Here is a 26,072-nt window from a genome sequence, read left to right on the forward strand (position 1 = left end):
CAGAATAACCTGTAGGGCAGATATAATATTAATGTAAAAATCTTTTGAAATACTAGAGAGGATGGCAGCATATCAACAAAACCATTCTCAAACAGCAAGTAATTGCCTAAGGCCAAATTCTTGTATTTGCAAGTTAAGAAAACCAGTGATTTAACTCTTTCATAGCATACCGGCTCAACGGACTGCTCAACAAAATTAGTCCATCTGTTTCTTTCCTGCATTCTCACTATTTCCAGTTATAAAGCAGTATGTCAAGACTTTTTTTTTCACTCGATCTTTTGGAAGAAAAGAGCTGTGCTCATCTCATAACAGATACGTAGGTAAGGGGGTATAGGGAAGATAAAGTCCAAAGTTTTAAAGAGAGTGGGGAAAAAAACCCCAACAAAAAATCCTTGACAATTTTGGTATCTTCCAGCCTGAAAACAGTAGGTACGAAAGTAAAAGTCTTTTTGCATGATAATGTTTCAGTCTCTCTCCACACCACCACAAGTCTTACCTTTCATGATTGTGGGTGGCTGTAACTGCACGCAGTGTTACAGAGGCGAACCCCCCAGGGTTTTGATGCATTAACATTTTCCATGAGGCTGCCTATCTCCGTTAGAATTACTTCCGATACATCCTGGGATTGCATTTGTGTTTTCATAAGTGAGAGGTTCAATCCTTGTGTAATTAACTAGCATGTTAGAGCCCTTTTCCTCACCATTTAATTCTGGCAGACAACCCATTTATAGCTAAAACATTGCTAGCAACTCCTGCATGTGTGATCTTGCACTTTGAATTATTTAATTCTGTCTTACGCTACTCCAGGCCTCAAGAACATCTAGGTCTTACTGTACTAAAATCTTAGCTTCTACTGTATCAGTTTGGTGTCTCAGCGTCATGTCATCAGTGACACTTCATCTGGACTCCTACTTTCCTATGTTAAGTTCATTAGTGTAAATACTAAGCCAAATAGTTCCCAACAGGCTGCAGGCAGATGTTAGCAACCAGAGTATCTACTGCGGGTTCTTTGAAAGTTTATAGCCTGCTAGAGAAGAGAGGAATAAATATGTTGGTGAAACAAGGTGCTGCTACTGAGAAGGAACCTTAGAAGCCTGCCTGATCTGCAAGGAAACAAGTGCATCTTCTTCACTGACAGTCACTGTAAGCCAGCGTATTCACCTTGCGTGCAAGGAAACTGTTGGTAAGGCACGTAACGCCAAAATCCAGGACAACACTAGGGACAAATAAAAAGTTGTAGACAAACAGTAGACAGTGTCTGAAAATTTTCTGCAAAGCCTCCGTGTACCAAAAGGAGATTCCTATTACATAAATAAGCTTTTAATCAGGCCTCATACAAGAAAAAGAAGAAAAAAAAACCCAACCAAACAAAAAAAATTGCACCATAAAGGTAACAGTAAAATCCAACTTCAAACAATGCCTATTAATTTGCTCTTGGAAGAAAGTTTAAAACCCAGCAATTCAGGGAAAGCAAGCTGGAAGCTTTTTCATACCAATGAAAAATACTGCAGGTGATAAGAGACAGCAAAGATACGGCAATACAAACCATCTGAAAGGCTGAAATTATTGCTTCCGTGAAGTCAGCACAGAAAGACTCATGCAATGACACTTCAGCAATTTATTACTTTCTGTTAATCATATTCTTAGGGGAATATGGAAGGTGTTCGGAGGAAAAAAATAAAAATAATAGGAAGTGAAAGGAGGAGGAAAAAAAAGATCAAAGAAATCTTTGTAGATTAACTAAGAAGTATCTACAGAGAAGAGCACTTCAGAAGACAAGAAAGCTACCTTTTAGATCCTTCAGAAATTTGAAGACAGTGACATAACAAAACCAAAATCCTCCTGGTTTCCAAAAAACGTGCCTCAAAATGAAATTGTCAAGAAATACACAGTAGTTTCCTAGACGCACGTGAGAAGCCCTCATCCTCAATTACTGATTCTTTCAACAAAACTGGACAAAATATTAGAAGAATGTATTTTATATCACACTATTCCTCATGATTTAGACAGACCCTGAGGTAGCCCTGCAAGTCTGTGCTGTAATTAACTGCTCTTGAGCTAGCAAGTGTATGCATAATGGAATGTCTAATGAGCATACAGTAGATTTTATAGATACACACACAGTCAGAGTAGATAATAGTGAATAAATAGAAAAATTACCTGTTTGTCCACATGGTTATAAGTTTAATTCTTCAGGAATGATTACAATAATCTTATCTTGCAAATTACTAGTGACTATTTTTCAATAGGTCCCACCCCATCTAGTTTGAAAGAGCAACATGAATCTATGCATCAAAACCCTCAGCTCAGTTCTACTTGTGTTTAGCATCTGAATCTTCCCCTTAATGTGAACTACAAGCAAACGAAAAACCCCAAAAGACTCCAACTAGCTTGGCCAAGCAGAACTCTCTAATAATATACAATATAAGACCACATCAAGAGTACATTTATTAATCTGTCTTCACCTTCCAGTTGCTTGACCAGCGAAGATATGCTTTTTAATACTACAAATAACGTCTTTCCCACAAGCTTTCTGCTTTCAGGCTTGTGTCCAAGAACTCTGTAGGACCACTAACCTGAGGGACAAAGGCCTGTTTCTAATTTAAACTAGTGCTAACAGCACAGAGATGAATGCAACCAAATTCAGCCACCATGCCCGGACCGTTACATTTTAAGTCACAGTGGAATTAAAATGCGGCTGCAGGTCTGCCATCTCTCATCCTGAGCCGTGTGTCAATGCTTGCCGAACCTGACAAGCGGACGTGTGCTGTCACTATTGAGCACTGGCGCGATGCAAACCAGTTGAAAAAAGCAGATGAGATGAGATATTTGCCTCAGTTTGGAGTGACTTTACAGCTTTGCCTTGTGGTTTCTTAATAGATCTTTGGTTATTAATTTTATGTAACTTGATAAGTAAATCATAGCTAAACCCCTGCTTTTGCATGTACCAGGTGACATTAAGAATCTAGGTATTAACAACAGTTACCATTTGCATTGAAGTATTAAACTCTACCTTTTTATTAAAAAAAGACTCAAAAAGGAGTAGTGGACACAAACAAGCTCACTAAAACTGTATCTAAATGCTTCCTGCTTAAATAATAAAATCCTGACTTCACCAAGAGTCAATGATAAAAACTCCCAAATACCAATTTGTTTTTCTGACAGTATCTATGGTTTTTAATAACATGCACTGTGCCTGAATGAGAGCAAGCAGCCCAAGAATAATGAGGTAGACTGGGTTTCCGTTTGCGCTCCAGTACATGAGCACCTTCAATAAGCATCTGACAGAAAATCTGTGTCTGATGAAAAAACTGATTTGATGTAGTTACTGAATTCTGCACAGGACACACTGTCAGCAGGGTAAATTTTTCCATTGTGAGCTTCACGATTGCCCCGTTCTGTAAAGCTAGAACCATAGCACAGTTAAACTAACAGAAAAAGTACTGGAAACTAATAAAGCACAAGCTAAAAAGAAACAAACTTAGGAATGCAGTGAATGTTTTTCATTAATTCTTTCACATATGGTTTTTATTGCCATCCAAAAACCTAAGTGTCTCTTATTACTTTATAATAAGTGAACAAGTGATTCATATACGGAGCTGCTATCACTGAAAACCAAGCTCAAACACAGAATCTCAGTGAAAAAAAATGGCCTTTTATCTTGAAATAATTCAGGTCCTTAACTTCTGGGTATAAAAATATGAATGCTTTATGATTAATATGTTAAAAATGTCTCTGCTGAAGTGAAAAGAAAGATGGCTTTTATAGGCAATTACAAACACCTGCTGGTAAAGAATTTAAAAGAATAACTTTAGCTAGTGTCTGTTTAAGGCTGTAGAAAGCACCTGCTCATTGAACCTACAGCTTTACTGGATTTTCACAGAATTTTTATACCTCCTTTATTGCAAAAATGATGTTCAAAAATAAGCTGAAAAACTTAAACCCAAAAATCTCTTCAGCAACCATATGGAAGCGTGTCTAATACCTCCCTCAGTGGATTGGCGTCACCACAGCGTTCCTGTATTACCCCTGCCTCAGCATATACCCAGATGCATAAAGCTCAGGCTGAACCTTAACCTGGAGTAGATGCAACTCAACCCAAGTGGGAGAGACAAAGGCACTGAGGGAACAAAACTGGGTACTGACATAGAAGGTATGTGTCTAACACTGGTAACAGGCATGGCCTCGGCATGGTGCCACGCAGAAGAAACTCAAGTGACTGCACGCAAGGCAGCTGCGGGCTGCGGCTCCCCGCGCTGCTGCTGCTGGCAGGAGGAGAGAATTGCCCAGGTTCTCCCTGACATTTACATGCAAGACCTGTAGCATGCTCTCTGGGGGACTCCAGACCAAAGTCGGTTCAGACATCGAAGCTAATGCCTTTCACTACTGAAGTTCATCTAAGATTACCTAAGATTCCCAGCTGCTCCTCAAGTCTTTCACTTTTATAGCTAATACATACTATCACCAGAAATCACAATGAGCGGGCGCAGATGGTCACAACACAGATAATACTGCAGTAACTTCTGCTGCTAGAAAAATATGATTCCAGGAACTAAACATGCAAAATTTCTCTGCATTTTGTGGTACTGTGCTATAGTGACATGTTTCAGAGCAGGTTCTTTAATGGCAGAATCAAAAAAAGGAAACAAAGTGATTCCAGGATGTTCAAAGCTACAGAGAATTGTCATCTTCCATCCTATTATCCCATGCAAACACCTTCTGCTATGATAATTTGCAATTTCACCATGTTTCCAAACTTAGTTTATGTGTGTATAAAGACACTGAAGTATTTGTATGTAGATTTGCTTTGAAGCTTGACAGTTTGCACACCAGCAGTCTTCCCAAGAGCCTCCCTCACACAATTTCTAAGAATCGCATTGACACAATCATTAGCGTGGGAGGTGTGTGCCGGGGGGCATACGCAGTGTTTCACACACAGCCTCGCCAAATGAGCAGCTCAGGGGAGCTGCTGTAACTTAATTAACACTGTGCTACAGACTGCTCGCCTCTAGAGGCAAAAGCTGGCAAGCCACAAAGCAGTGTCAAAGCAGCTATAACTTTTCACGCCTTTGCACTGCAGAACAGGAAGATCCTGCACAAACACCACGAGCAAAGGCTTCATCCCACCCTGCCCAAGACAACTCTGTCCAGCTGCACGGGACAGAAACCATGTTAACTGTCCGTGCAACTCTTCAACTTTCTGGCCGGTTGGGTCAAGGTGCCAACTGGAAATTGATTATTTTTTTTGGTGGCAACTAACAAGTACAAAACAGGCTGAAGTCACCTGCCCTGAACAGGACATTGCACTACAGAGAATTGGCTGAGTATTGTTAAGCTTTTACTGGAAAGGATGGGGGAGCCCTCTGCAACTACAGTAACTACCAGGTGGCTAGTCAGCAAACACAACACAAAATCTAACACAGACTTTCACACGTACGCACACTAAAAGCTGTCATAAAATACACTCATCGGTCCATATGAAAAAAAAATAAATCCTTGGAGGCTGAATCCTGCTAATCACAACTTCATCCATGTTAATGGCAGAATGATGTTTTGCCACTATACACGTTTAAAATGTTAGTAAATGCATTTTCTATGACACGACTTTCTCTCCATCTTCCATATACACGAGGCCACTGTCATCTGCATCATACTTCTCTTTCATTCCGGCTGGGCTCAGAACAGGCTATGGCATGACACACACAGAAGGTACCCATTCACCACTCAGTGAAAGCTCACATTGTCCGCAGAGTAGCACAACAGATAGCAGGGTACCCATGGAGGCCGCGTAAGTTAGAGCTACCAGGATGCGAGAACTGAAGGACGGCCCATTCTTGGCAGAACACGCAGAATTGCAGAAGCACATTGTAAGGCAAGAATTAGTATTGAAGGTATTTTAGCTGTATGCAACTTGGTTTTGTGAAAAGTTGTGTTTGGTAGAATGGGTATTTTTAATGTAACAGTTTTATTTAGTTCTTGCAAAGCTAAATTGCAGCTGGTCTGGAGACTGCTGATTAGTTTTCTTTTTACAGTAACTGTTGCTGCACATATGTACTGTTCCACAGCTGGTGTTAAGCAACCTGGCATAACGAAACATTTCTTCTTTGTTCCTGATGCTTACGCACCCTCTTTCACCCCTATTGTCTTTGAAGGATGCTTTTGGTAAGAATCAATTTAGGATATTTTTAAATCTGTAATTTCTCTATGAATTAGAAAATATAAAGCAATCGGATTCAAGTTGATTTTGTTTTCATTACAATAATTCACATATTAGCTTCCAAAAAATTTGAGGTTTTTTTCTTTTTGAAAGAAAATCCAGAGGAGATCAAAAGTAATCAATCTGTGTATAATGTGATCTTGCTTACAGCGCAGAATTTGGAGACTACAGATTTGTTAATTAGGAGCGAAAAAGCACGCGACAGAACCTCTGTACATAGATGTATGTTGTGTACAGCATGCACTCAGGTTACATGCTTTAGTTTTCAAACTGCATGCTTCAGTACAGTTTGCAGGACATCAAAGCAGCGTAATTTTGTGACACAAGAAGTGGATTTCTTTTGTTGTCACGTCCCACCACGTTCAGATGCACGACTCCTTTTCCGGTCTGAACAAGCCAGCAGTAGCAGGTAGCCACAGAATGCAAGATTCATTGGTGCAAAGACATACACTTTAGAAGAGACTCATTTTTCATTTTAGGAGACTACATTAAAACCTTCAGTCTCTGTTCTCATCTAATCAGTGTGTATGTGTTGTAATATTGGCAAGACAGAAAGCTGAGATAATACAAATCTTTTAGTTGGCAGTTCTTAATATCCTGATATCTTAGGCAACAATGCAAGACTTCTAGAACCTTATATGAACACACATTCGTCTCTGAGGAAATTATGCATGTAGTAATTTATTGTAGCCGACCCCCAAATAATCCCCACATAGATTGCAATGTGCATATGCATATATATTTCCATAATAAGAAAACTGAAACATTTATTTAAAGGCTCAAACTTTTTAAGAGATCATGCATTGATGCTCTTTGATGGTGAAAAGCCAAATAAAAGATTCATGAGAGCGCTAAATTAGAAAGCGACCAAAGGGCATAGCTTAGTTCTTACCTTGGCTGTTTTTTTCACGAGTTGACATTTTTGCTGGTTATGGAATAGAAATAAAATATCTTAAAACTATTTCTAATGTCTCACACCTGCTTGGAAGAAGACTGGCACATCAGTCAAAACTTTAGATTTTTGTTTTCATAACCTCTCTCTATTTATACACATACACACAGAGAAAATAATCAAAAAAGGTTTTTTGTTTCACAAAACGAATCCTCCCACCACCCGCCAAAAATTTCTGTCCTTCCTAAAGATCCAATTTGATGAAGCATTTCTCCACAATTTTAAAGATCCTTATGCAGGTCTTGAGTAAAATTTGGCCAGAGGAATTCTTGGAGTAATTACCAATACTATTTTAGCTCTGTATCCCTGTTTCATAAGCATATGTCCCAGTGTATTTATTTACAGGAAATACTATTCAGTCAAAAGCAAATGTCTTCAACTTCATCCAGTATTTAAAAATAAATGGTTTTATTTACCTTGGCTGATGATGACATCTTTGTGCCTGGGGAAAAATTCAAAATAATATTGTTAATGATATGTGAAATGCTTATCAAGCCAATACCATCTAGTTCTTACACATTATTGCATTTGGCAATCTCATCAGACTCTGTGTACAGTGTAGCTGTACACAGTATAGGACGCTAAATAACTCAGCTTGGTCATCATAGTGCATTTTTACCCATATTTTATGCAGTTCACTGTACCTTTCGAGTAACTTGGAAGTCTTTGGCCGTATGGCAAAGGTTCCTAAGAATTACTGTGATAACAAAATACAAAAAGCTTTTAAAAATAAATTATAGAGGGTAATTCCTCGTGCACAGAAAATTCCATTTTGAGAGAGCAAACTTGTAATAACCAAATGTTTTAAGCTGCCAAACACCCTCAAGCCTGCATGCAAAGCATTTAACACCTGTCAAAATAAGCTGTCAGCACACAACACAATTTTTTCTAGGAATTAACCCTGTTGGACACACGGGTTAAGTGTAAGCAAGTTGCAGTTCATTTAAACTGGCTCCATGCATCTTCAAAGGAGCACAGTTGAGACATTTCTCCTCATCAGAACCAGGAATGAACCACTCACAAAAAACCCTCAATCCTTTTTTTGTGAAGAGAGAAGAAATACTGATTTCCAGCATCAGAGCTACTTCTTACCAGAAAAAACACTCCTTGATGGGAGAATGTATTGCATAAAAAACCCCCCTCTTGAACTCATTTGAAATTCAGCAGGAAGGTATGAGTGGCATCCAATATTTTTAGCTGGATGGAGGTCAAATTTTTGTAACAGTGACAAAGGGTCAAGCATATGCATGAGGAAAGTCATCTCTGGCTATTGGTGGAATCACCCTTCACCATGCTGCCAAATGAAAAATTAAAACTGGATTCCCAGTTTTGCCTGAAAAACAGTGAATGATGGGCTGCCATGGGAGCCCTCTCATTTCTTACGGCTTTATCAGACCAATTTACAGTTCAGTGCTGGCTTAAAGACTGAGCTTACTAAACAAAATTCATATCCTGGGCTGGTAGCGCAAAGCATATGTAAAACATTTCTGTCCTGAGGCCCACATTAGGGGCCAAATTCTATTCCCTTGCACAAGACTCGGGTCCAACTTCAGGCAGATTAGGCCAATGTTTCTTAATTGGGAACAATAAATGCAATATAACAATTTGACTTTGCACAATACCAACCAATTCTTTTAGAAATGGGGCACAGAGGATGTAAGAAATGAGTATTTATGTGTGCTCTTGAATGCAAATACTGCTTTTATTATAATTTGAGCATAAGAACAAGGTACACAAACAATACAAGACTCAGTCTTCATCAAATGATGGTCTACAGTTGGTAATGTTTGAAGCTTTATATTTTGCCAAATACTTTAAGATACAACAGCTTCAAGTTACGAACAGACAGCTTGCTTTAACAATAATTAATCCTAACCTTTCCTTGTCCGCTCTTTTGTTAGATACCTGATTTTTTCCACATTAGAGACTGTAGAAGGGCAGCACTTAGTCTTTTAGAAAATAAGCAGAATCACAGGAAAATGAAACAAGATACCTCTATTTTGACCATGCCTAAACCACTATACAAAACAAAGTAAAATTTATTTTTTATTATTAGCAAATTTGAAGTCTATACCACATTGTGAAAGACACTTCAGTAGCATAACAAAAAACCAAGAGAAGAAACTCAACAAGTAGAAATCAAGGCAGAGGGGTTTTTCATTCCAAAATATTTTATCTAGCAGTACCCTGTTATAATCTAAATTGCCAAAGGGCTTTTAAATTCCAACAGTGAAAACCAATTATAAAAAGAAAAGAAATACTTGCAAAATACATAACCCATAATCCCTCCCACACAGCACTTCACTGTTCTGCAGAACTCTTCAGGCTAAGCATAAAGCTTTTAGTAAATGTGTCGATATCCACACCCAAGATTAATTTAAGATGGTTTTGTTCTTCCCATTCCTAGGATTGAAGGAATGCACTTGGACTGCTCTTGACATACAAAGTATGTATTTGACAGCCTTATATGCAAGCTAAGGACAGCACTACAGACAGGATCATAAAAAGACTGGAAATTACTCTGAAAGGTCTGAAGAGTTTTATTTGTCATAGTGGGAGAGGTTTTCAGGTAGTTCTGCCTTGGAACAGTTAATGGTTATTTGAACAAAGATTAATGAGGAGATGTACAAAATCTGCAGATGACATCAAGCTGGGAGAAGCTGCCAGCACGCTGGGGGGATCTCGGCAAATAGAAGAGGGGTCAGTCAAAAAGTCAACACAACAATTTCCACAAATTCAGCAAAATTTCAAGAAAGTTCAAAAAAGAAACTAAGTGTGTGAATATGCAGTGGGAAGCCCAACTGGCAAAGAGCATTGAGGACAAGAAGCGGGTCACAATAGGGGTCAGCAATGTGGAATTACAGCAAAAAGCAAACTCTTCTCCCTGTGCTGACAGGAGTAAGAGAAGTAACTACTCTGTGCTATTCATCCCCAGTGAGGCCTCCACTGGAGATCACAAACTGAGAAAACCTGCTGCTGAAGAAGAGCACAGGGGGATTGATGGGCAACAGCACATCACTTACTGAAGCTGAAAAGAAGATCCCTGCCTATTCTCTAGAACCTGCAGTCAGGAACTTGTTAAACAGTTAATTTGAGAGACCTAGCTGAAATCATAAAAGTATATTCTTACTATTACACTCTACTTTAGAAACATACGTGCTACATCAAACCCAGTAAATTAACTGCAAGGGAATACACCAGCATTTTCAAATCAGTTTTAATTCGGGGGAACAAAAAATGGCTGGAAGCTTCACAACAGTGGCATTAAGCCATAAATCTTAACTCATAGTGCATAATTCTGCTAACCCAAATGGACAACATTAAAATATATTCACACTCAATCCTGCATTCACATGTTGTAATAATTTTAAGATTTCATAGGCACTTGGAGCACTACATTGCTGTGTTATGCAAGTAATTACTCCTGGTAAAAACAAAGATGCAGATGATCTTAGCATATACATAAATAAGTTCACCAAGATTATGCAATTTCATCATATTTTGACTCTAAAGTTCACTTGCTTTTAAGTACCAAGCTGATACATACTTGTCTGCATTCTTTGCCACTTTTGATATTAATTTAGATGTTGATGCTACTCTCAGCAGCTTGTTACGACTGTCATCTGAACTCTCCCAAGCGCCGTGAGGTTTTTCAGCAGTCAAGGATTTCTTTATGCTAGAAGAAACAAAAATATAGTTTAAAACAACAAGATAAGAAGATAACAGTAACGAACTGGTATGCAACTGACAGGTCAAGCAGCAGGAGACAAAAGCAGAGCGAGGTCTTCCTTCAAGCTGAAGCATGAAACAGGAAAAAAAGATTAGTCAAAAAGTTCTAACTGGATGAATGAAAACAATTGAGCAAGACAGCTGCCAAATGTTTTATCCGCTCCTTTCCATTTCCAAATGCTCCTACAAAAGGACTTGAGCAAAATAACTCATACTTCATTACTATACTGCTAACGAATTACCAAAGTAGGAAAAAAGTGAGGCTACAGCATATTAGCCTTAAAGAAGACATTATTTTTAAAAAATCACTTAAGAAGGTAGTAAAGTAGAAAATTTTTCCCTGATTAACTGTTCACCAGCTTTAACATGCTGATTTCTGAGGCAGAACACTTCTATCAGATTACAGTTTCATGTGGCTGTTTTGCAGATAGTACATTCCAAACCACTTTAATGGCTTTAATCTTTTTGAAACAAACGTCTGCAAACTTCTTGCATGAATAAGGCAAGCTAGGTTTGGCCCAATACTGCAGATAATTAAATCCATGAATTCCGATATAATTTTTCAGCAATCTTATTGTAGCCAATTTACACTAATGGGAACCTACACGTTTTGCAGTCACTAGTTCATTAGTTTCACACAGATCTGATTCATGGAAAACATGTTCAAAAGTGATCTAGCTCAAATTTTTCTTCAACCAGCTGATTTAGAGTCTGCATATGTCCTGCTAACAGTATTATACTTCATCCCGTCAGAAATGCTTTTTGCAGGACTAAGTCCTGAACCGCAGCTTTAGAAATGGCAAGCTCCTTCCGCAGCATCTCAAGAAGCTGAAAGGTCCTGCGACAAACAAGTTAATCAAATCAAGTTAAATCATTAAGAGACTAAAAAAGGCATTTAATGTTTTTCCCCACACTGCAAAAGATTAGTAAGCAAGACTTCAGACAAACATCTTTACAGTGAGATACCAGGCAGGAGAACAACAGGCCACAAGTTCAGCTTCAGATAACTTAAGAGTTTGTGCAAGACATGGAGACAGAACCTTTATGGAGTGTTATAACATGCATCAGTCAAGTGAAAGTTTAAATATTTAATTAGAGCTGTGAATTTGAGCAATACAAGACAACATAATCTTGTGAACCACAGTAAATTTGAGAGGAATAAATTTCCTGTCAAAGCATGTTTCAGCTTCCTAAATGCCAAACAGTAAAACAAAATTTCACACCTTGCAAAACAATAAGGTGACAATGAACCAAAAAAGAAAAAAATTTTTAAAAAAAAGTAAAAAGAAAACAAAAAACACACCAAGTGATCTGCATAGTTGTGAAACTCTGAAATAATCACCCAAATCTTAAAATCTATTTCCTTGACTTTGAAAAGCCATTTAAAAAAAAAACCCAAAACCCAAGAAACTACCATTTTTTCTGTGCCTAATTCCCACTAAAATGAGCAGGAGCATAGAGGCAATCCTAAACAAACTTCTACATTCACTCAAGTCAAGTAGTTTGATGATTTGGGTGCAAAACCACAACTTCACTCATGTAAAGAACCAGAATAAAAGTGAAATGAACCATCCTGCAACCTAGCAGGAATTGAAAAGGGGCGGGCAGCAAAAAAAAATCCAAACTGCAGTCACTTTATATGATTTGAAAAGAGAAACTCTCAAAAGGAAGAGCTGCAATGATAGTAGTAATTAACAAATGCTGTTGTGAGATGTAGTAAATGGCCATGTGCAAAACACACCTACAATTCACCTGTGCCAAACAAAATCTATTAAGTGTATTTTGAGGAGGATCAAGTCAGAATCATTATTTTAGAATAATGACTGATTAGAGGTATCCAACTTTACCATATTAGGATTTCAATCACAGAGAACAAAAAAAACCTTTGTAATCTTAAAAAATTACTCAAAGAAAAATTGCATTTTTAGATATTTGCTCTGTTGCCATGCATGTTGAATGCATCTTCTCGAGCACAAGAAAAATCAAACATTTAACAACTTCATCATGAGATTGGAACTATTTCACATGACTTGTTGTCAAATACGAACTCAGTATCATTACAATAATTTTCTAGTTCTGTATTGTGGTACTGTGAAAACCTTTTAGCTGGAGCAGAACTCTTGCTTTCTTGAGTTTGCCTGTGTGTTTGGAGAGTCTGTGAGGAGGGCTGGGGAGAAGGTGATGCTTGAGTTTGTGGACTTTGATCATTAGAATGAGATTCCTCTTTTTTTTCTTTCTGTCCTGGAGGTTTTTCCTTCTTTTTTTCTGTACCGCTGTAAAATAAAGTATAACATAGAGGGAAAAAAAAAAAAAGAACAAGCAAATAAATTAAAAAGGTGGGAGAAAATGCCCTCTGTGAAAAGATGGGAGAAGCATATTACAATTTACTATATAATCACCGAAAGAACGCTTTGCTTATTTACTCATTCTCTTCAGGTTAGCATTTTGCTAAAATAAGATTTATTCACAAGCTCCAAAAAAATAGAAGGTGAGAGAGGAAGTTTATTTACTTATTTTTGCTGCACAGTTGTACTAAGTTTACTCTGATTTTAAAATTAATACAACTTTGATGTATGTCTTTCATTTGCAGGCACTTCTACAGCATTCAAAGCTGACACAAGTTGATGCACCACAAGTCTTCTGTCCCTCAGAAAAAAAAACCAAAACAAAACCAAAACAAAACAACAAACAAAACATCTTCTGGTTCAGCTCACCGACTACCTTACCCTGCTGCCAGCCAAAGCTCAGTGCAAGCGAAAGGCAGGAGCGTGACTTGCACCTTCTCTGATTAGCGTAAGCTTGCCATGAAACTATACCTCTCTCTCTGTATTTCTGGACACGTACGGTACTGCTTATCTTTGCGCTGTCGCTGCAAGAGTGAAATGCTGTTGCAGGTTCCCTGGGCTTTCCCTGGCTGCAGCAGAGTTCAAAGGAAATCACCACTGAAAACTCACCACTGTTTTGATCTGTAGTTGACTAACATCAGACTGTCTTGCTACTTCTTTAATGCCTTCAGTAAACGACAACTAAGAATACATCATCTTTATTTTCATAGTGCTGTATTTATTAGGTTAACATTTGAAACAGCTTTAAATACATGTCATTAACAACCTTAAATTCATTAAGAACCTAATTGAAGGTCCACTAAGTAAATGGAAAGATTAATTAAAAAGCTGTTGTATAAAATAGCATGCTTTGCAACAGACTGAATCACACAAACAATAGCAGGACCTGAAAGAGAAGAGTATTCTGCAGTGCATGGCCTTTTTTTTTTTTTTAAGATTAAAAAAAAAAAATCTTCCAAGATAAATTTCTCAGCGAACAAACAAGGCAAGATACAAACACCAGCTAAAAAGGAAAAAAAAAAGATTTTTCTCTTAGGTTCAAAGTAACCTGCAAAGTAAAAAAGAAATAGTATCTTTCTGAAGGGGAGAATCCAGATCTCTATTTCCTCACACTACTTCTCCCTCCCCCCCAAACCCTTGTATAATCTTCATTATTTGTGTTTCCATTTACCATTCCCCACAAAGCAACGAAAAACAGTAAGACAATATTCCAAATAAATGAATAAAATAAATGAATAAAAATGGGGGCCAAATTTAATTCATAGGACCCTCTTTCTGTTTCATTTGTTACTTCAATTAAAGTATATCTTCTACCATCGAGACAAAGCCCTCGACGCTTACAGGAGTTCAACTTTTCTAAATGCTTCCAAAGAAGCACTAAAGAACAGGGCAAAACCTGAAAAATAATATAAAACCCAAAATACATTTATAAGGATCACTCAGGATTTCTTCTGTAAACCATATTACCTAGTTAAAAATGTCAATATAATCCATCAAAATTACATTTTCTTTCCAGAAGACCAAATGAAAACAAAACAGAAAGCGCTTTTCACATTTCTTGAGGGTATATATATATGATCAGGGAAAACAAAACTTGAAGAATTGTGGGGGTTTGGTTAATAATTTATAGCCAGAAGTCCTTAATTAGCTTGAAACATAAAAATTATTGTTTTTTAATCGGAAGACTTAGCTTTCATTGCTGGACACAAGAGCATATGAAGCAATCTTAATCTTTTCACAGTCAGTGGCAAGAAATGCAGTATAGAGAAATAAATTCTTGGAATCTTTGTCACTAAAGAAAACAAGGGTCTCTATTCCTACTCCAACAGGTACAATTACAGACCTCTGCATTCGTTCTCCCATAAATGCAGGATTTCTCACGAGTCCATTTGCTAAGACAGAATGTTTTGTTTGGTTTTCAATCATCTTTCAGGAAGACATACTTCCAATTTTCCCTTTCCCTCTACTTAGGGATTTCAAAATACAGTCTCACAATAGTAAAAGAGATGAGGGACGCAGAGAGAATACACAAACGTAGTGACTTCTGTAACTCCAGCTTGCATGTCTACAAAGAATGGTCCTACTTGGTCAGAACAGTGGCTCACATGGCACCATGTTCTGTCTCTGATGGTGGCACAAAAGAGCTCATCAGTGAGGCCATTACCTGCAGTCCCTTTCCCCGTACTTTTTGTAATACCTTGTTTACCACGTGGTTCCTCCAGCACACTCAGGTGAATGCCACCTGCTGACAGCAGCATATCATCTAAGTTATCAATTTGGTCCCATATTTTCTGTGCTCTTACCCAAACTCATTTAGCTCATCTGATCCATCTCCTAGAAACCACAGGTTCAGTGTGGGAATCTCTTCAACGGCTTCACCAAGCTTCTCAGCTGTGGACTATCTATTTCACACCTTAGCTTCTCTGTTGGGCCACGAGAGTCAGTGGACCACTCTGGTTTCTGTGAGTTGCAGCACAAGGTATACCCTGGATTCCAACACAGTGCTTTTATCTAACACCAGGTTGTAAGTGGGCTTCATTTTTTTGACTGCCATTTTAATTTGAAAGTAAATGATGTAGACATGTGGCAGTCTTGGTATTGAATATTTTTGTGCTGAATGTATTTGGTTTTCTCTCTCCTGCTAAAATCTTCAGCTTAATTGTACTATGACTGCTATTACAGAGCAGCTCTCCCACTAATACCTCTTGAAGTAGGTCTTCTGCAACAACTGAAACCAAATCAAGAAATCCACCTTTTCTTGTGGGTTTCTAAAGACTAGTTGTTCTGGGAAGCAGTCGTTTAATGCATCCAAAAATTCTTTCTAAATCCCAACTCAATGAGGCTTTTCTTCAGTCTACATGTGAGTAGCTGAGATCTTTTATTATCTGTCCTAATTTTGTGGATTCTCTAATTTCACTCAACACGTTTCATCCTTTGGACCACAACACATCGGCAGCTACTGTGGAGGGTGGTCATTCTGAAACATGAAGACTACTCTTACCAGAAGTCATTTTCAGAAGAGTGTTTAGTCATAAGGAAAATGATCCAGCAGGTCTTTGTGACAGTCATTTGCTGTACGAAGTACAAACCTGTTTCCAACTCTAGTGATAATACAAGGTATGCAGCATGTCTTTTGTTCTAAAGTGTCTTGACACCTCTATCACAAGTCAGTTCCAGACTACAGGGCTGAAATTTTCCCAACATGTACATGACTTCATTTCTGTCAATGGGACATCATCTACCTGTTGTTCATCGTACATTCCTGGGCTCTGGTTTTATTGACAGCTGATATTTTAGCACGCCTTTGTTGAAATGAGACGTGCTGCTGCTGTGCAGCTACTGAGCCACCAGATCATCTCCATGATCTCAGTGTTCAAGTTGGTAGAACAAGGATTAAACAGTCCAGGAAATGAAACACAAGAAATTCTCAGAGATGGCAGGTCTACAGAGGCCAGAGCCCCAGAAATGTACAATATTAAGAGTGCACAAAATACAGACACTAAACTTCAACAACAATAACAGTTTGGACACAAGTGGGCCTCCTGATACTTGTGACTAGATGTATGGCTACATATATTTAGAATGTAAAAAGCTGTAGGCAGTTTATGGGGGCTGTTTCATAACTAAAGTGTAATTCTACATCAACAGATGACCATGTCCATCTGCTGCACCAGTTCAATTTCCAGCCTGAAGAAAAATCCGGACAAGCTGGGGTGAAGCATCCCATGACCAGCTGATATTCTCCTTTGGCCTTCCTCCTTTTCAACTCTTGACAAGAATGTTAGAAATAGACATGTTTACCCTAGCTTTAAGGAAATGTGACCACTATTGACATTCACTTATGTCTCCTACTAGGAACATTATTTGGTACTGAACAGCTTTGCTGTTGTTAAAAAAACCACAAACAGAATGCCTGAGATTAGACAGTTTCTTTTGCCTTTCTTAAGCTGGTAATTTTACAAAAGAGCAAGTCTATTTTCTTCCAAATGCATGGAAGAGTGTATAAAGACAGGAGAGTGAAAGGAACGGCTGAAAAAGTGACTAAAGAGGGGACTTATGCCTTCCTAAAACAAGCCTTGAAGACGGGAGTCATGTATCTGCAGATGTACTGGAAGCACCCAAATCTCCCCTGGGCAGTTATTTGGGTGCCTGGGGAGAGCCGCCCTCAGCATATTAAGGCTTTCCTCTTTCAGCCTATCCAGGTCTCCTTTTAAAGACCTTAACTCAGATGAAAGGGATGCCGGCCACTCCACTCTGCTCTTCTTCTGCAGTCAAGTGCTGAGCAGCCAATGAATCAAGAAGGTGATTCAGCACAAACACCACGGGAATCGGACTGGCTCTCATCAAAGTGCCAAGAGCCACAGGGGTAAGATTAATGGAAAAGTGCTAACGAAGAAATACCTTCCTGCAGGAATGTCTTTTGTCCCGGTGCCTGTCACACTAGCAGATAGAGACATGCAGCGATTACTTTCTGATTTATTGTTGAAAAGTAAACATACGGATTCAATAAAAAAGAAAGATATGCAATGTTATACAATGGAGAAGAGCAAAAAGCATTACCTTTGCTTTCCAAATTCCAAAGGGCACTAAAGTTTTTCTGGTTCGTTCTCATACAGTTTATATTTGCATACAGCATTTTTATTCCCTGAAGTATATAATTTCCCTGTCTTGTTGTATAGCACAGTATTTACATCCACACTAGAAGACAAACCAGCCACTGGAGTTAGCAGAGTACTCTACAGAGGCCAAGAATTTGTTCACATAATTTACCACAGTTATACATTAGAGTATTCTCTGTCCTGTGGCTATATCTGGCAGCCTGTTCTTCCCAACAGACAGGAATAGGTGCAAAACCAACTGATGAAAGAAGCCCTGTAATCACTATCTAACAAAGTCACAGAAGAACGTAGTTGTACAAACACTTTGTTTACTGTATGCAGCTCTGAAACCATTCCATGGAGGAAAAAAGCTATTGTTTGGTGCTTAGCTCATTTAACTTACAAATATTCATGCAGTGTTATTTCTACACATTTACGATCTGATACAGATATTCTTCATAAAGACTAAGTAGCCATATTTTGGGTTAAGATTTCCTACATAAAAATGTAAACTTTCATCTTACACAATTCACTATTGTTTCATAGCTCTTTTGCTATTGCCTGACTCCAGACAATGGAGTCAGTTTTGTCCTCTAATTTCCTTCAGAAAAAATAAAGATGCAGATGAAGACCAGAAGGAAAAATTTTTCATTTGTGTTGGAAATGCATTTTCCCATTCTGTAAGAATGCATTTTGGACACTATACACTATAGAAATACTCTCCACTTATGAATTCTTTATAGAACCCTGCTGTAAGCAGCCCAATAACATAGTACATCTCCAAAGTTTATTTGTGCCCTACTAGACTTCAGGAAGCTCAGCTGAGGGTCATGCAGAGGCAAAAATCAAACTCTTGCTCTGTTTGGGTTTTGTGGGTTTTTTTTTAAAAAAATATAATTTCAATTTAAATAACAAGTTGGTACCTTTTAGCAGCAGATGAAAGAGTTTCTTTTCTGGCAACAGAAACAGAGGAACTGTGGCTTGTTTTCCTGCTTCCTGTACTCCCATTAGTTATACAGGACATCGAGATAGCTTCTCGGAGGCTTGGCTGACCTAAAAAAAAGAAAAATTGAAGAACGTAAGATTTTACAGCTGTATCCAAAGATCCATCTGAAAAACCAAAAGCTCTCAGATGTGGACCTGGTATCACACAGCAGCAGCGCCAGCATTCAGGACAACCATCTAGCCTATATCCAGTGACACATTCATGAAAGCCTTAACCTAAGCAGTGGGAGATAGGAGACCTGGGACACTAGGACAGGCAGGAATATGCTCTGATAGGGGTCAGCTTCTCTACTGCCATGCTGCCAGCAAATACTTTATTTCAGCAACATGCCACATCTCTTTCCATAGGGAGAATTAAAGATTACGGCTAGCCTTAGGGAAGTGGTAGCTCCAACAGCTGTGGGACAGCAGACCTGATTATTTCAACTCTGTTGTTCAAAACCATCACAGCTCAGATAATACCACATGAGGTTTGTTGCTTTCAGTTTGTTTGGTTTTTACTAAAGTTCAGTGAAGTTGTAGACAGAAGCTCCCTCTATACTGAAAGAATTATTAATTTAAGGGTTGTCATTCCAAGGATTCAAAAATCCAGGTTTTCACCTTGTTTTCAGCTGCCCCTGCCATCTTAGAAAGGTATCGACTTTTGAGTATGTGCACTATGGTATAGTTATTAAGTTTCTGATACAGTTTACTCTGTAGAACATCTGCCACATCCATGAACATTTCAGACTCCCTCCGGGGACGAATCAAGACTGTATATGTGAAGAAGGCTGTTGTCTGTCAGATGCCCACTTCACTCATTGCAGAAGTTTGAAACTATGCAGTGAATGTGGGAGGGGACTGCAAGGAAGACGGGGGTAGTGAAGGCTCTTCTATTTAAAGAGCTGAACGCTAGCTAGCCTGGCAATTGGCTCCCAGACCTGCCTCTGCCACAGACTGTCAGTGAAATACTCGAACCTGACATTTCACCCTTTCCCACTAATCATGGGTCTCTCCTTTTTGGTATGCCTTTCTTATTTCCAAGGTCTTATTCAGAAAAGAGTTTTGCCCCCTCCTTTCCCCCTGAGTGCTAAACTTGTGCTCTTCTCTCTGAAGCATAACATGTCCTGAAAAAATCCCTGGCCTAAGCTCACATTAAGAATCCAAAAATCAGTGGTCACTTTTGACCCTATCTCCATGCCACGTCCCCATTGCACAAACAGCAAGCTGTTACTGCATCTCACGGGGTCGTGATGTCCAGCTACTCTGACTACAGCAACAAGCACAAAGGACACAATTGACAGGAAAATAGCAGGTCTGTGTTCATGGCAGGCTTGGAATAGTGTGAGACAGATAAAGCACGAGGCCACACATTGAAGATAAAAGTGAGAAGTAAAAAAGCAGTCGGGGAGAATCGACTGCTGTGTGCACTGAGGGCAAACTTGCACAGATGCATCATTTGCACAATACCAGCATTTGATCCATTTGTCACATCGCAGCTCTATCAGGCAGGCTGAGAGGCAAATTGAGTCTTATTTTAAACAAGCACTTTACATACGAGAGATCCCTATCAAGGGAATATTAGGTTTCAGAACTATTTGGATGAAGGCAGAAATGGTCTGACCTGCGCTAGCCATATACAGCTTCAAACGCACCAAGCAGCATGTGACCACATCTGAAATTCAGATCAGGGAAGCCAAAAGGAGCATGCAGAATGTCCCAGGCAGAAATGAGAATAAAGGAAATCTGAAGAAAGTAAAGACACACTTAAACACAGCAACACTGCTCAGATCATTGTCGTTCTTCCTAAATTCTGCATAAATCAACTTAGCATGATTCCTTCCAGCCGGTACTTCTTAGAGACCGTTCTATTTGCAACATACACATTTGGAATACAGATTTTATTTTAAAAGTCAATATACTGTACAAAACCTCCAAAGCTCAAGAGATTTTTACCCCTGTATGTAACTTTGATGCAAGACCAAAAGCACATGAGCTTAAAAAGCACTTTTAGTATTACAAGCCTATAAATTCGCTTCTTTTATTTTCAGTGACAAAGTAAATCATCATCTTTGTGGACATGCATAATATCAAGGCCTATGATTCACTCTTGAACTGCATATGACCTTAACATCTCCGTCTGCTCGTCGTAATAGATCAATGCCTCTCCAACCAGCACTAGCAAGGCTTTCCAGAAACGTGAATCAGGAGACATAATAGCGGTAATTCTCAGGCCAGCGGGGAAAGCATTCAGCGGGAAGTGTAAAGAACAGAGCTACTACACACAGGGCACAGCAATTTAATAAGATGGGGAACAAACTGCTCAGTTTTCTCAAGCAAGAAGCACATTGCTATTTTGTTCACTGACGGGATCTAGAATTCCCCCTATTAAGTACAAAAAATGTTAGTTTCTGCTCATGTCCAAGGACAAAACTGATGACAAAACGGTACATCAATGTATACTCATGACAGGAATGTGCTCTGCTCCACACAAGGATGAATGCAATAATAATAATTTAAAAAAGGAGCCATCCGCACTTTTGAGGTTATTTGTTTTTCAGTAAAATGGATGATAATGGTAGGTCTGCAGAGTACTTCCTAATTTCAACAAGTAGCATAGAAGTGGCATGAAGATTTTTGAATCTAAGTAAAAACAAGTTTTGTAAAATTACTAACAATTACACATAACCCAGATCTCTTGAATCATTCATTTCTTAAAAAAGTGACCAAAACATTTGGACACAGAATGAAACATCAAGATCTAGGAAGAACTGCCTTGTCAGATTTTTTTTCAAGTATCAAAAATATATCAGGCTTTCTTACACTCCAGAACAAAATCTTGGTCAGTCACAGTTGAGTGTGCCAAGCTCAGTGTGCTATGAAATGTAAAACATCAACAAAAACAACGGAAAACAAACAAAACCCCCAAAACTCAACACCCTTAAGAAACAAGTCCTCTTCCAGACTCTCTGTATATTCCATTTTAACTAGATATTCAAAAATGACCTTTAGAATATCTATTTCTAAAGGGGGGGGGGGGGGGGGGAATAAATCAATTCATCCGCAAGAAAATGCATTTAAATTTTAAGCCGTGAGAAGGAAGGGCAAGTTTAAGCCCTGTGCACATCCCAGGCAGCAGAGCAGTGAAGCCTGGCTGCCCACAGGGTCAGAGACACATAACCAGGATCTCTGCAGCTGCGTCCGAAGCCCAGGGAAGCCGACGCACCGGTCCCAAAATTGCGCAGATCTCTTCACAGCTTTTAACCAGGGCATCTCTACAGTCAAAAGATATCAAAAATTAACAACGCTATAACCTTCTTCACTGCAGAGACAGTCCTTCACAGCAGTCAAGCAACTTCGCTTCAGAGACCAGGAATATAATAAAGCGGCACAGGACAACACAAATTCCAGATCAATAGCCTAAAACTATTGAGTTCTCCCAGCACTCGGACTGCACATCTCTGCCAATATCATGTCATACATCACCTGCTAGCATAAACAGTCTGAAATTTTTCAGACTGAACAGCACTCAGCTTTATCTGTTAGCGTGGAACAAAAGCCAGACATAAACCGAACATAAAATGAAAGCCAGTGTATGGTCACCAGGATTAAAGCCAAATTGTCAGAGATCAAAGTGGTAAAAAATGTCTTTTATGCATAATGGATTCATCTCTGTTCTGATAATTTTCATAGAATAGTATCTGTTGAGTTCAAAAGAAGCGTTTCATTAACATCTGTCAAGTATACAAGTGTGTGAATGAAAGATAAGTAGGATTAGAAGAAACAGACCACAATAAACTGAGCATCTATTTCCATCTCTATCAGCCTTGATTAGCTAACTAGGCAGAAACTGAAGCCAAGCTGTAAGAGAGAGTGGTAAGTTTTGAAAATGTGTGTCCCGTGATAACATGATGGCTTTTCTTTCCGAACACACATATAAGGTACTAGAGCTGAGGATCAGGTAGTAATTCACTTTTTCCCAAACCAAAAGTTACAGTTTATTTATGTTAAAATATAGTTTATTATGTTATTACTTGTGTTAACTGGAACAACAGTTTGTTTAATATCTTTGCATTTGCTGATATCCTGACAGGTAAACTGCCTGCCTTCCAAAGAAAAAACCAAACCCTTCTTTACTTTAAATTGAAATTAGCTGAAGAAGAGAAAGTAGCTGCAGCTACATTAAAGTAACTTTTCTGGACACTTCATTCAAGTGGATTTCAAACATAAAACTCAACAACTCACATGTTAAAAACAAAAAAAAAAAATATTTACTTATACTGTTTTTCTTTAAGCTTACCTTTTTCCCTTTTTTTTTTTTTTTTAAAGGTATAGGATATCCAAGTCCTTCAACAACCTTAGAATACTTCATTTTCAGCAAAAGTTGACAAAGATTTCTCTATTTCAACTATATTACATGCCATGGGGGTTTGTGCAAATAAAACTGATGGCTTGAAAGACAGAAACCCAATTTAGTATTCTTACTAAAGAAGTGTGTGTTCAATCACACTATTAGTCACCAGAGAACCCACACAGGTGAGCCGCAGAAAAACAGACTGAAATAGATCTTAGTGCAGCAGAACATAAGATTTTATCTGCGCTTCCTTCCTAAAATAAAGACATTGAAAATGAACTAGAAATTATTACAAATCCTCAACTTAATTCAAGATGTTATAACAAGTAGTACCAAAGCCATTTCAAAGCATGTAAAGTCCCTCAGCTCATGGAAGATGCTGGCAAAGAAATAGCTTGGGAGCGCTAAAACTCCTTTCAAAAAAAAAAAAAAAGTAGAGAGAAGAGTACTGTATTCTGAAGGGTAGGGGAAAGTTTTCTTCAGCATTTTGTTTTATTCAAATGACTTCATTTACATAGTAAAATTCTGATTACAACTTCTTCAGTAGAAAAAGTGTTTTCTTCTATCATATGAAAAACATTACAGGTCAGGGTGAGATAATAGTTCTCAAATAATGATCAATACTCATCAGGAAAAAATAATTCAGTACACTACCTGTTGTTTATACTTCATCTTGTGTAATAATCCAATTTTAAGACAAAATTAAGTTCTGACAGACTTTATTATTCTAACTAGCTGAAAAAAAAATCAGATGCTTTTTCTACTTTTATTTAAGCCCAATTTCACAAATCTCCATTGACAACTAGCAATTAAACATACCTTGTCATTTCCTATTAAAAGGAAAAGAACTATCTGAATAGAGGCATGTTAATATGCAACTTTGAGAATGTATAGCTAATGCATAAACATCTTGAGATGCAAGTGAATCTCTCCAAATAGACAGATAAACTAACTACGTTAAGAATAATTAAATATTTGTTTAGAGGTTTCCTACCAAATTTTTATAGCTAGTGACTTAACCTGTCAATGCATACATTTCTAACTATAACTGCTCCTCCTAGACACATAAAACTAGTTTGTTAGGTGTTATGCTCTTAAGAGTGTAGGGGACCCATAGCCCTGCTCCGATGCTTCGTTCTTTGGGCTGGCATTTTAAAACTTACTACCCAGGGAAACAAAAGACTTCTTTGGCGTGAGACAGCCAATTGCTTATTCAAACCACACAGCCCTCTTCCTCCCCCCCTCCCATCTTATTATTTTGCTATACTTTCCCAGAGGCATAATCTACTTCCTCGACCAATTGCCAAATGAGCTATATCCAAGCAGAGGAAACAAAATTTTAACTATGGTAAACTGAAACAATTTGATATACTCTGACGAACAGTGATGAAAGAGCCGCTCAAGTGTTTTAAATGACAAGCAGGTTTTATTTGAAAAAGTTAGTGGCACCATTTAACTCTTCCAACATTGCAATTCTTAGTTTGAGAAGCATCATGGAGAACAGCAGAGTACCACTCAGGAGAATTTGCCCACACAGTTCTAAAAAAAGCACACAAATGCACAAAACATCCAAAAATGTAAGAAGCATATGGAAAAAGAATAAGGACACTTATCACCACAACTGAAAAACACTCCTCTACAAAGTTCTAAATATCTTCTCCAATGAACAAGATTATTAGGTTACAGAAGTTAAAAAAAAAAAGTAAAAATGGAGCTTTCTTCTTATTCCCTCTTTCCTTCTACTTCATTGAGCTGGTTAGTGATCCCATTAATGCCCTCTAGATCCGAATTCTTTGAATAAAGGAAAATATATGAAGAACATCAAGAATAGTAAGTATAACAAAAGAAAAAGAAAATATTAAAGAAGACAGAGGAGAAGATGGAAAAAAATGAGGAAGAAATGCAGAAAAAATAATTTTAATGCAGAAAGAACAGATGGCACCAAACTAATACCTGGAAAATCCATTAAGACCTCAAGAGTATCATTATTTGTTATGTGAGCATACAGCCTGCAGACTTCAATTGGACTATTCCCATGAGTAAAATGACACACGTACGAGCTTGCCAGGTTAGTTTTAATATCATGGATAAGAGCCTACATCCTACCTCTATCACAAGCATTTTCCTATCTACACTCCTATTTTCTGTTCCTTTAACATTTACTGAGTAGACAACATAAACATGTACCCAGTTATTAGAGCAATTCTGCACATTGAAATGTGTTAAAACTAAAACCACATATGCAAGTTTATCTTACGCTTTCATTAACGAAGCTTGCTGAACACATGAAGTCAATTTTTGTTAATACAAACCAAAATGACAATGTTATTGAAATTAAGCCATTGTTGAGATAAGGTAAAAATTACATCTGAAGTGCTTTGCTTACATTAGTGCAATGAGATGGAATTTGATGCAAGATACTACTTAGGATTTTTCCTACTGAAGAGACACACCATTCCACATGAGAGAAAGGACCAGGAAAGCAAGGAAAAAAACCTCCCTGGGTTCCTATTGTAAAAATCCACTGCACAAAATAAAAAAATAATAAATAAATAAACCCTGCTTTCGCAGGTCCCCAAGATCACTGCTTTAAGTAAAATAAATGCTTCTCAGTCTGCCAGCCTGCATTGTTGTGGGAGACCCTCTCTGCAAACTGCCATCCACTGCTTCAATTTCACTTTGTGAGTTGAATTTGCACACAAGTTATTTGATATCAATTCTTGTCCAAGCCATAGGAAATGTTCCTCCAAAGGTTTAACCTGTGACAAGCCTCCTCATTACTTCTGAGTCCAGAAAAAGGATGTGAACTCTTTTCTTTTCTTTACAGGCAGACATCAGCTGTACTTTCTGGTAGATGGCCACTTTTTAAGGTAAGAGCTCATACCCCAGTGCT

At 38.2% G+C, this 26,072-nt stretch overlaps 1 protein-coding gene across 4 annotated transcripts in view; it reads right to left on the reverse strand.

The window, feature by feature from the left end:
- The window catches only part of EML4 (EMAP like 4), a 163,107-nt gene that overhangs the window by 44,827 nt on the left and 92,208 nt on the right, over nt 1–26,072 (reverse strand). For 3 of the 4 annotated variants that reach the window (XM_075749153.1, XM_075749152.1, XM_075749150.1), the window contains exons 3-7: nt 18,765–18,894; nt 12,998–13,171; nt 10,717–10,845; nt 7,586–7,611; nt 7,110–7,142 (exon numbers count right to left, since the gene is read on the reverse strand). In XM_075749153.1, the coding sequence (XP_075605268.1) occupies nt 7,110–7,142; nt 7,586–7,611; nt 10,717–10,845; nt 12,998–13,171; nt 18,765–18,894 (492 nt within the window). The remainder of the gene's footprint in view (nt 1–7,109; nt 7,143–7,585; nt 7,612–10,716; nt 10,846–12,997; nt 13,172–18,764; nt 18,895–26,072) is intronic. The other variant, XM_075749151.1, reaches the window with a different exon arrangement.

The sequence above is a fragment of the Balearica regulorum genome, chromosome 3 (assembly GCF_011004875.1).
Source record: "Balearica regulorum gibbericeps isolate bBalReg1 chromosome 3, bBalReg1.pri, whole genome shotgun sequence".
NCBI classification, from domain to species: domain Eukaryota; kingdom Metazoa; phylum Chordata; class Aves; order Gruiformes; family Gruidae; genus Balearica; species Balearica regulorum.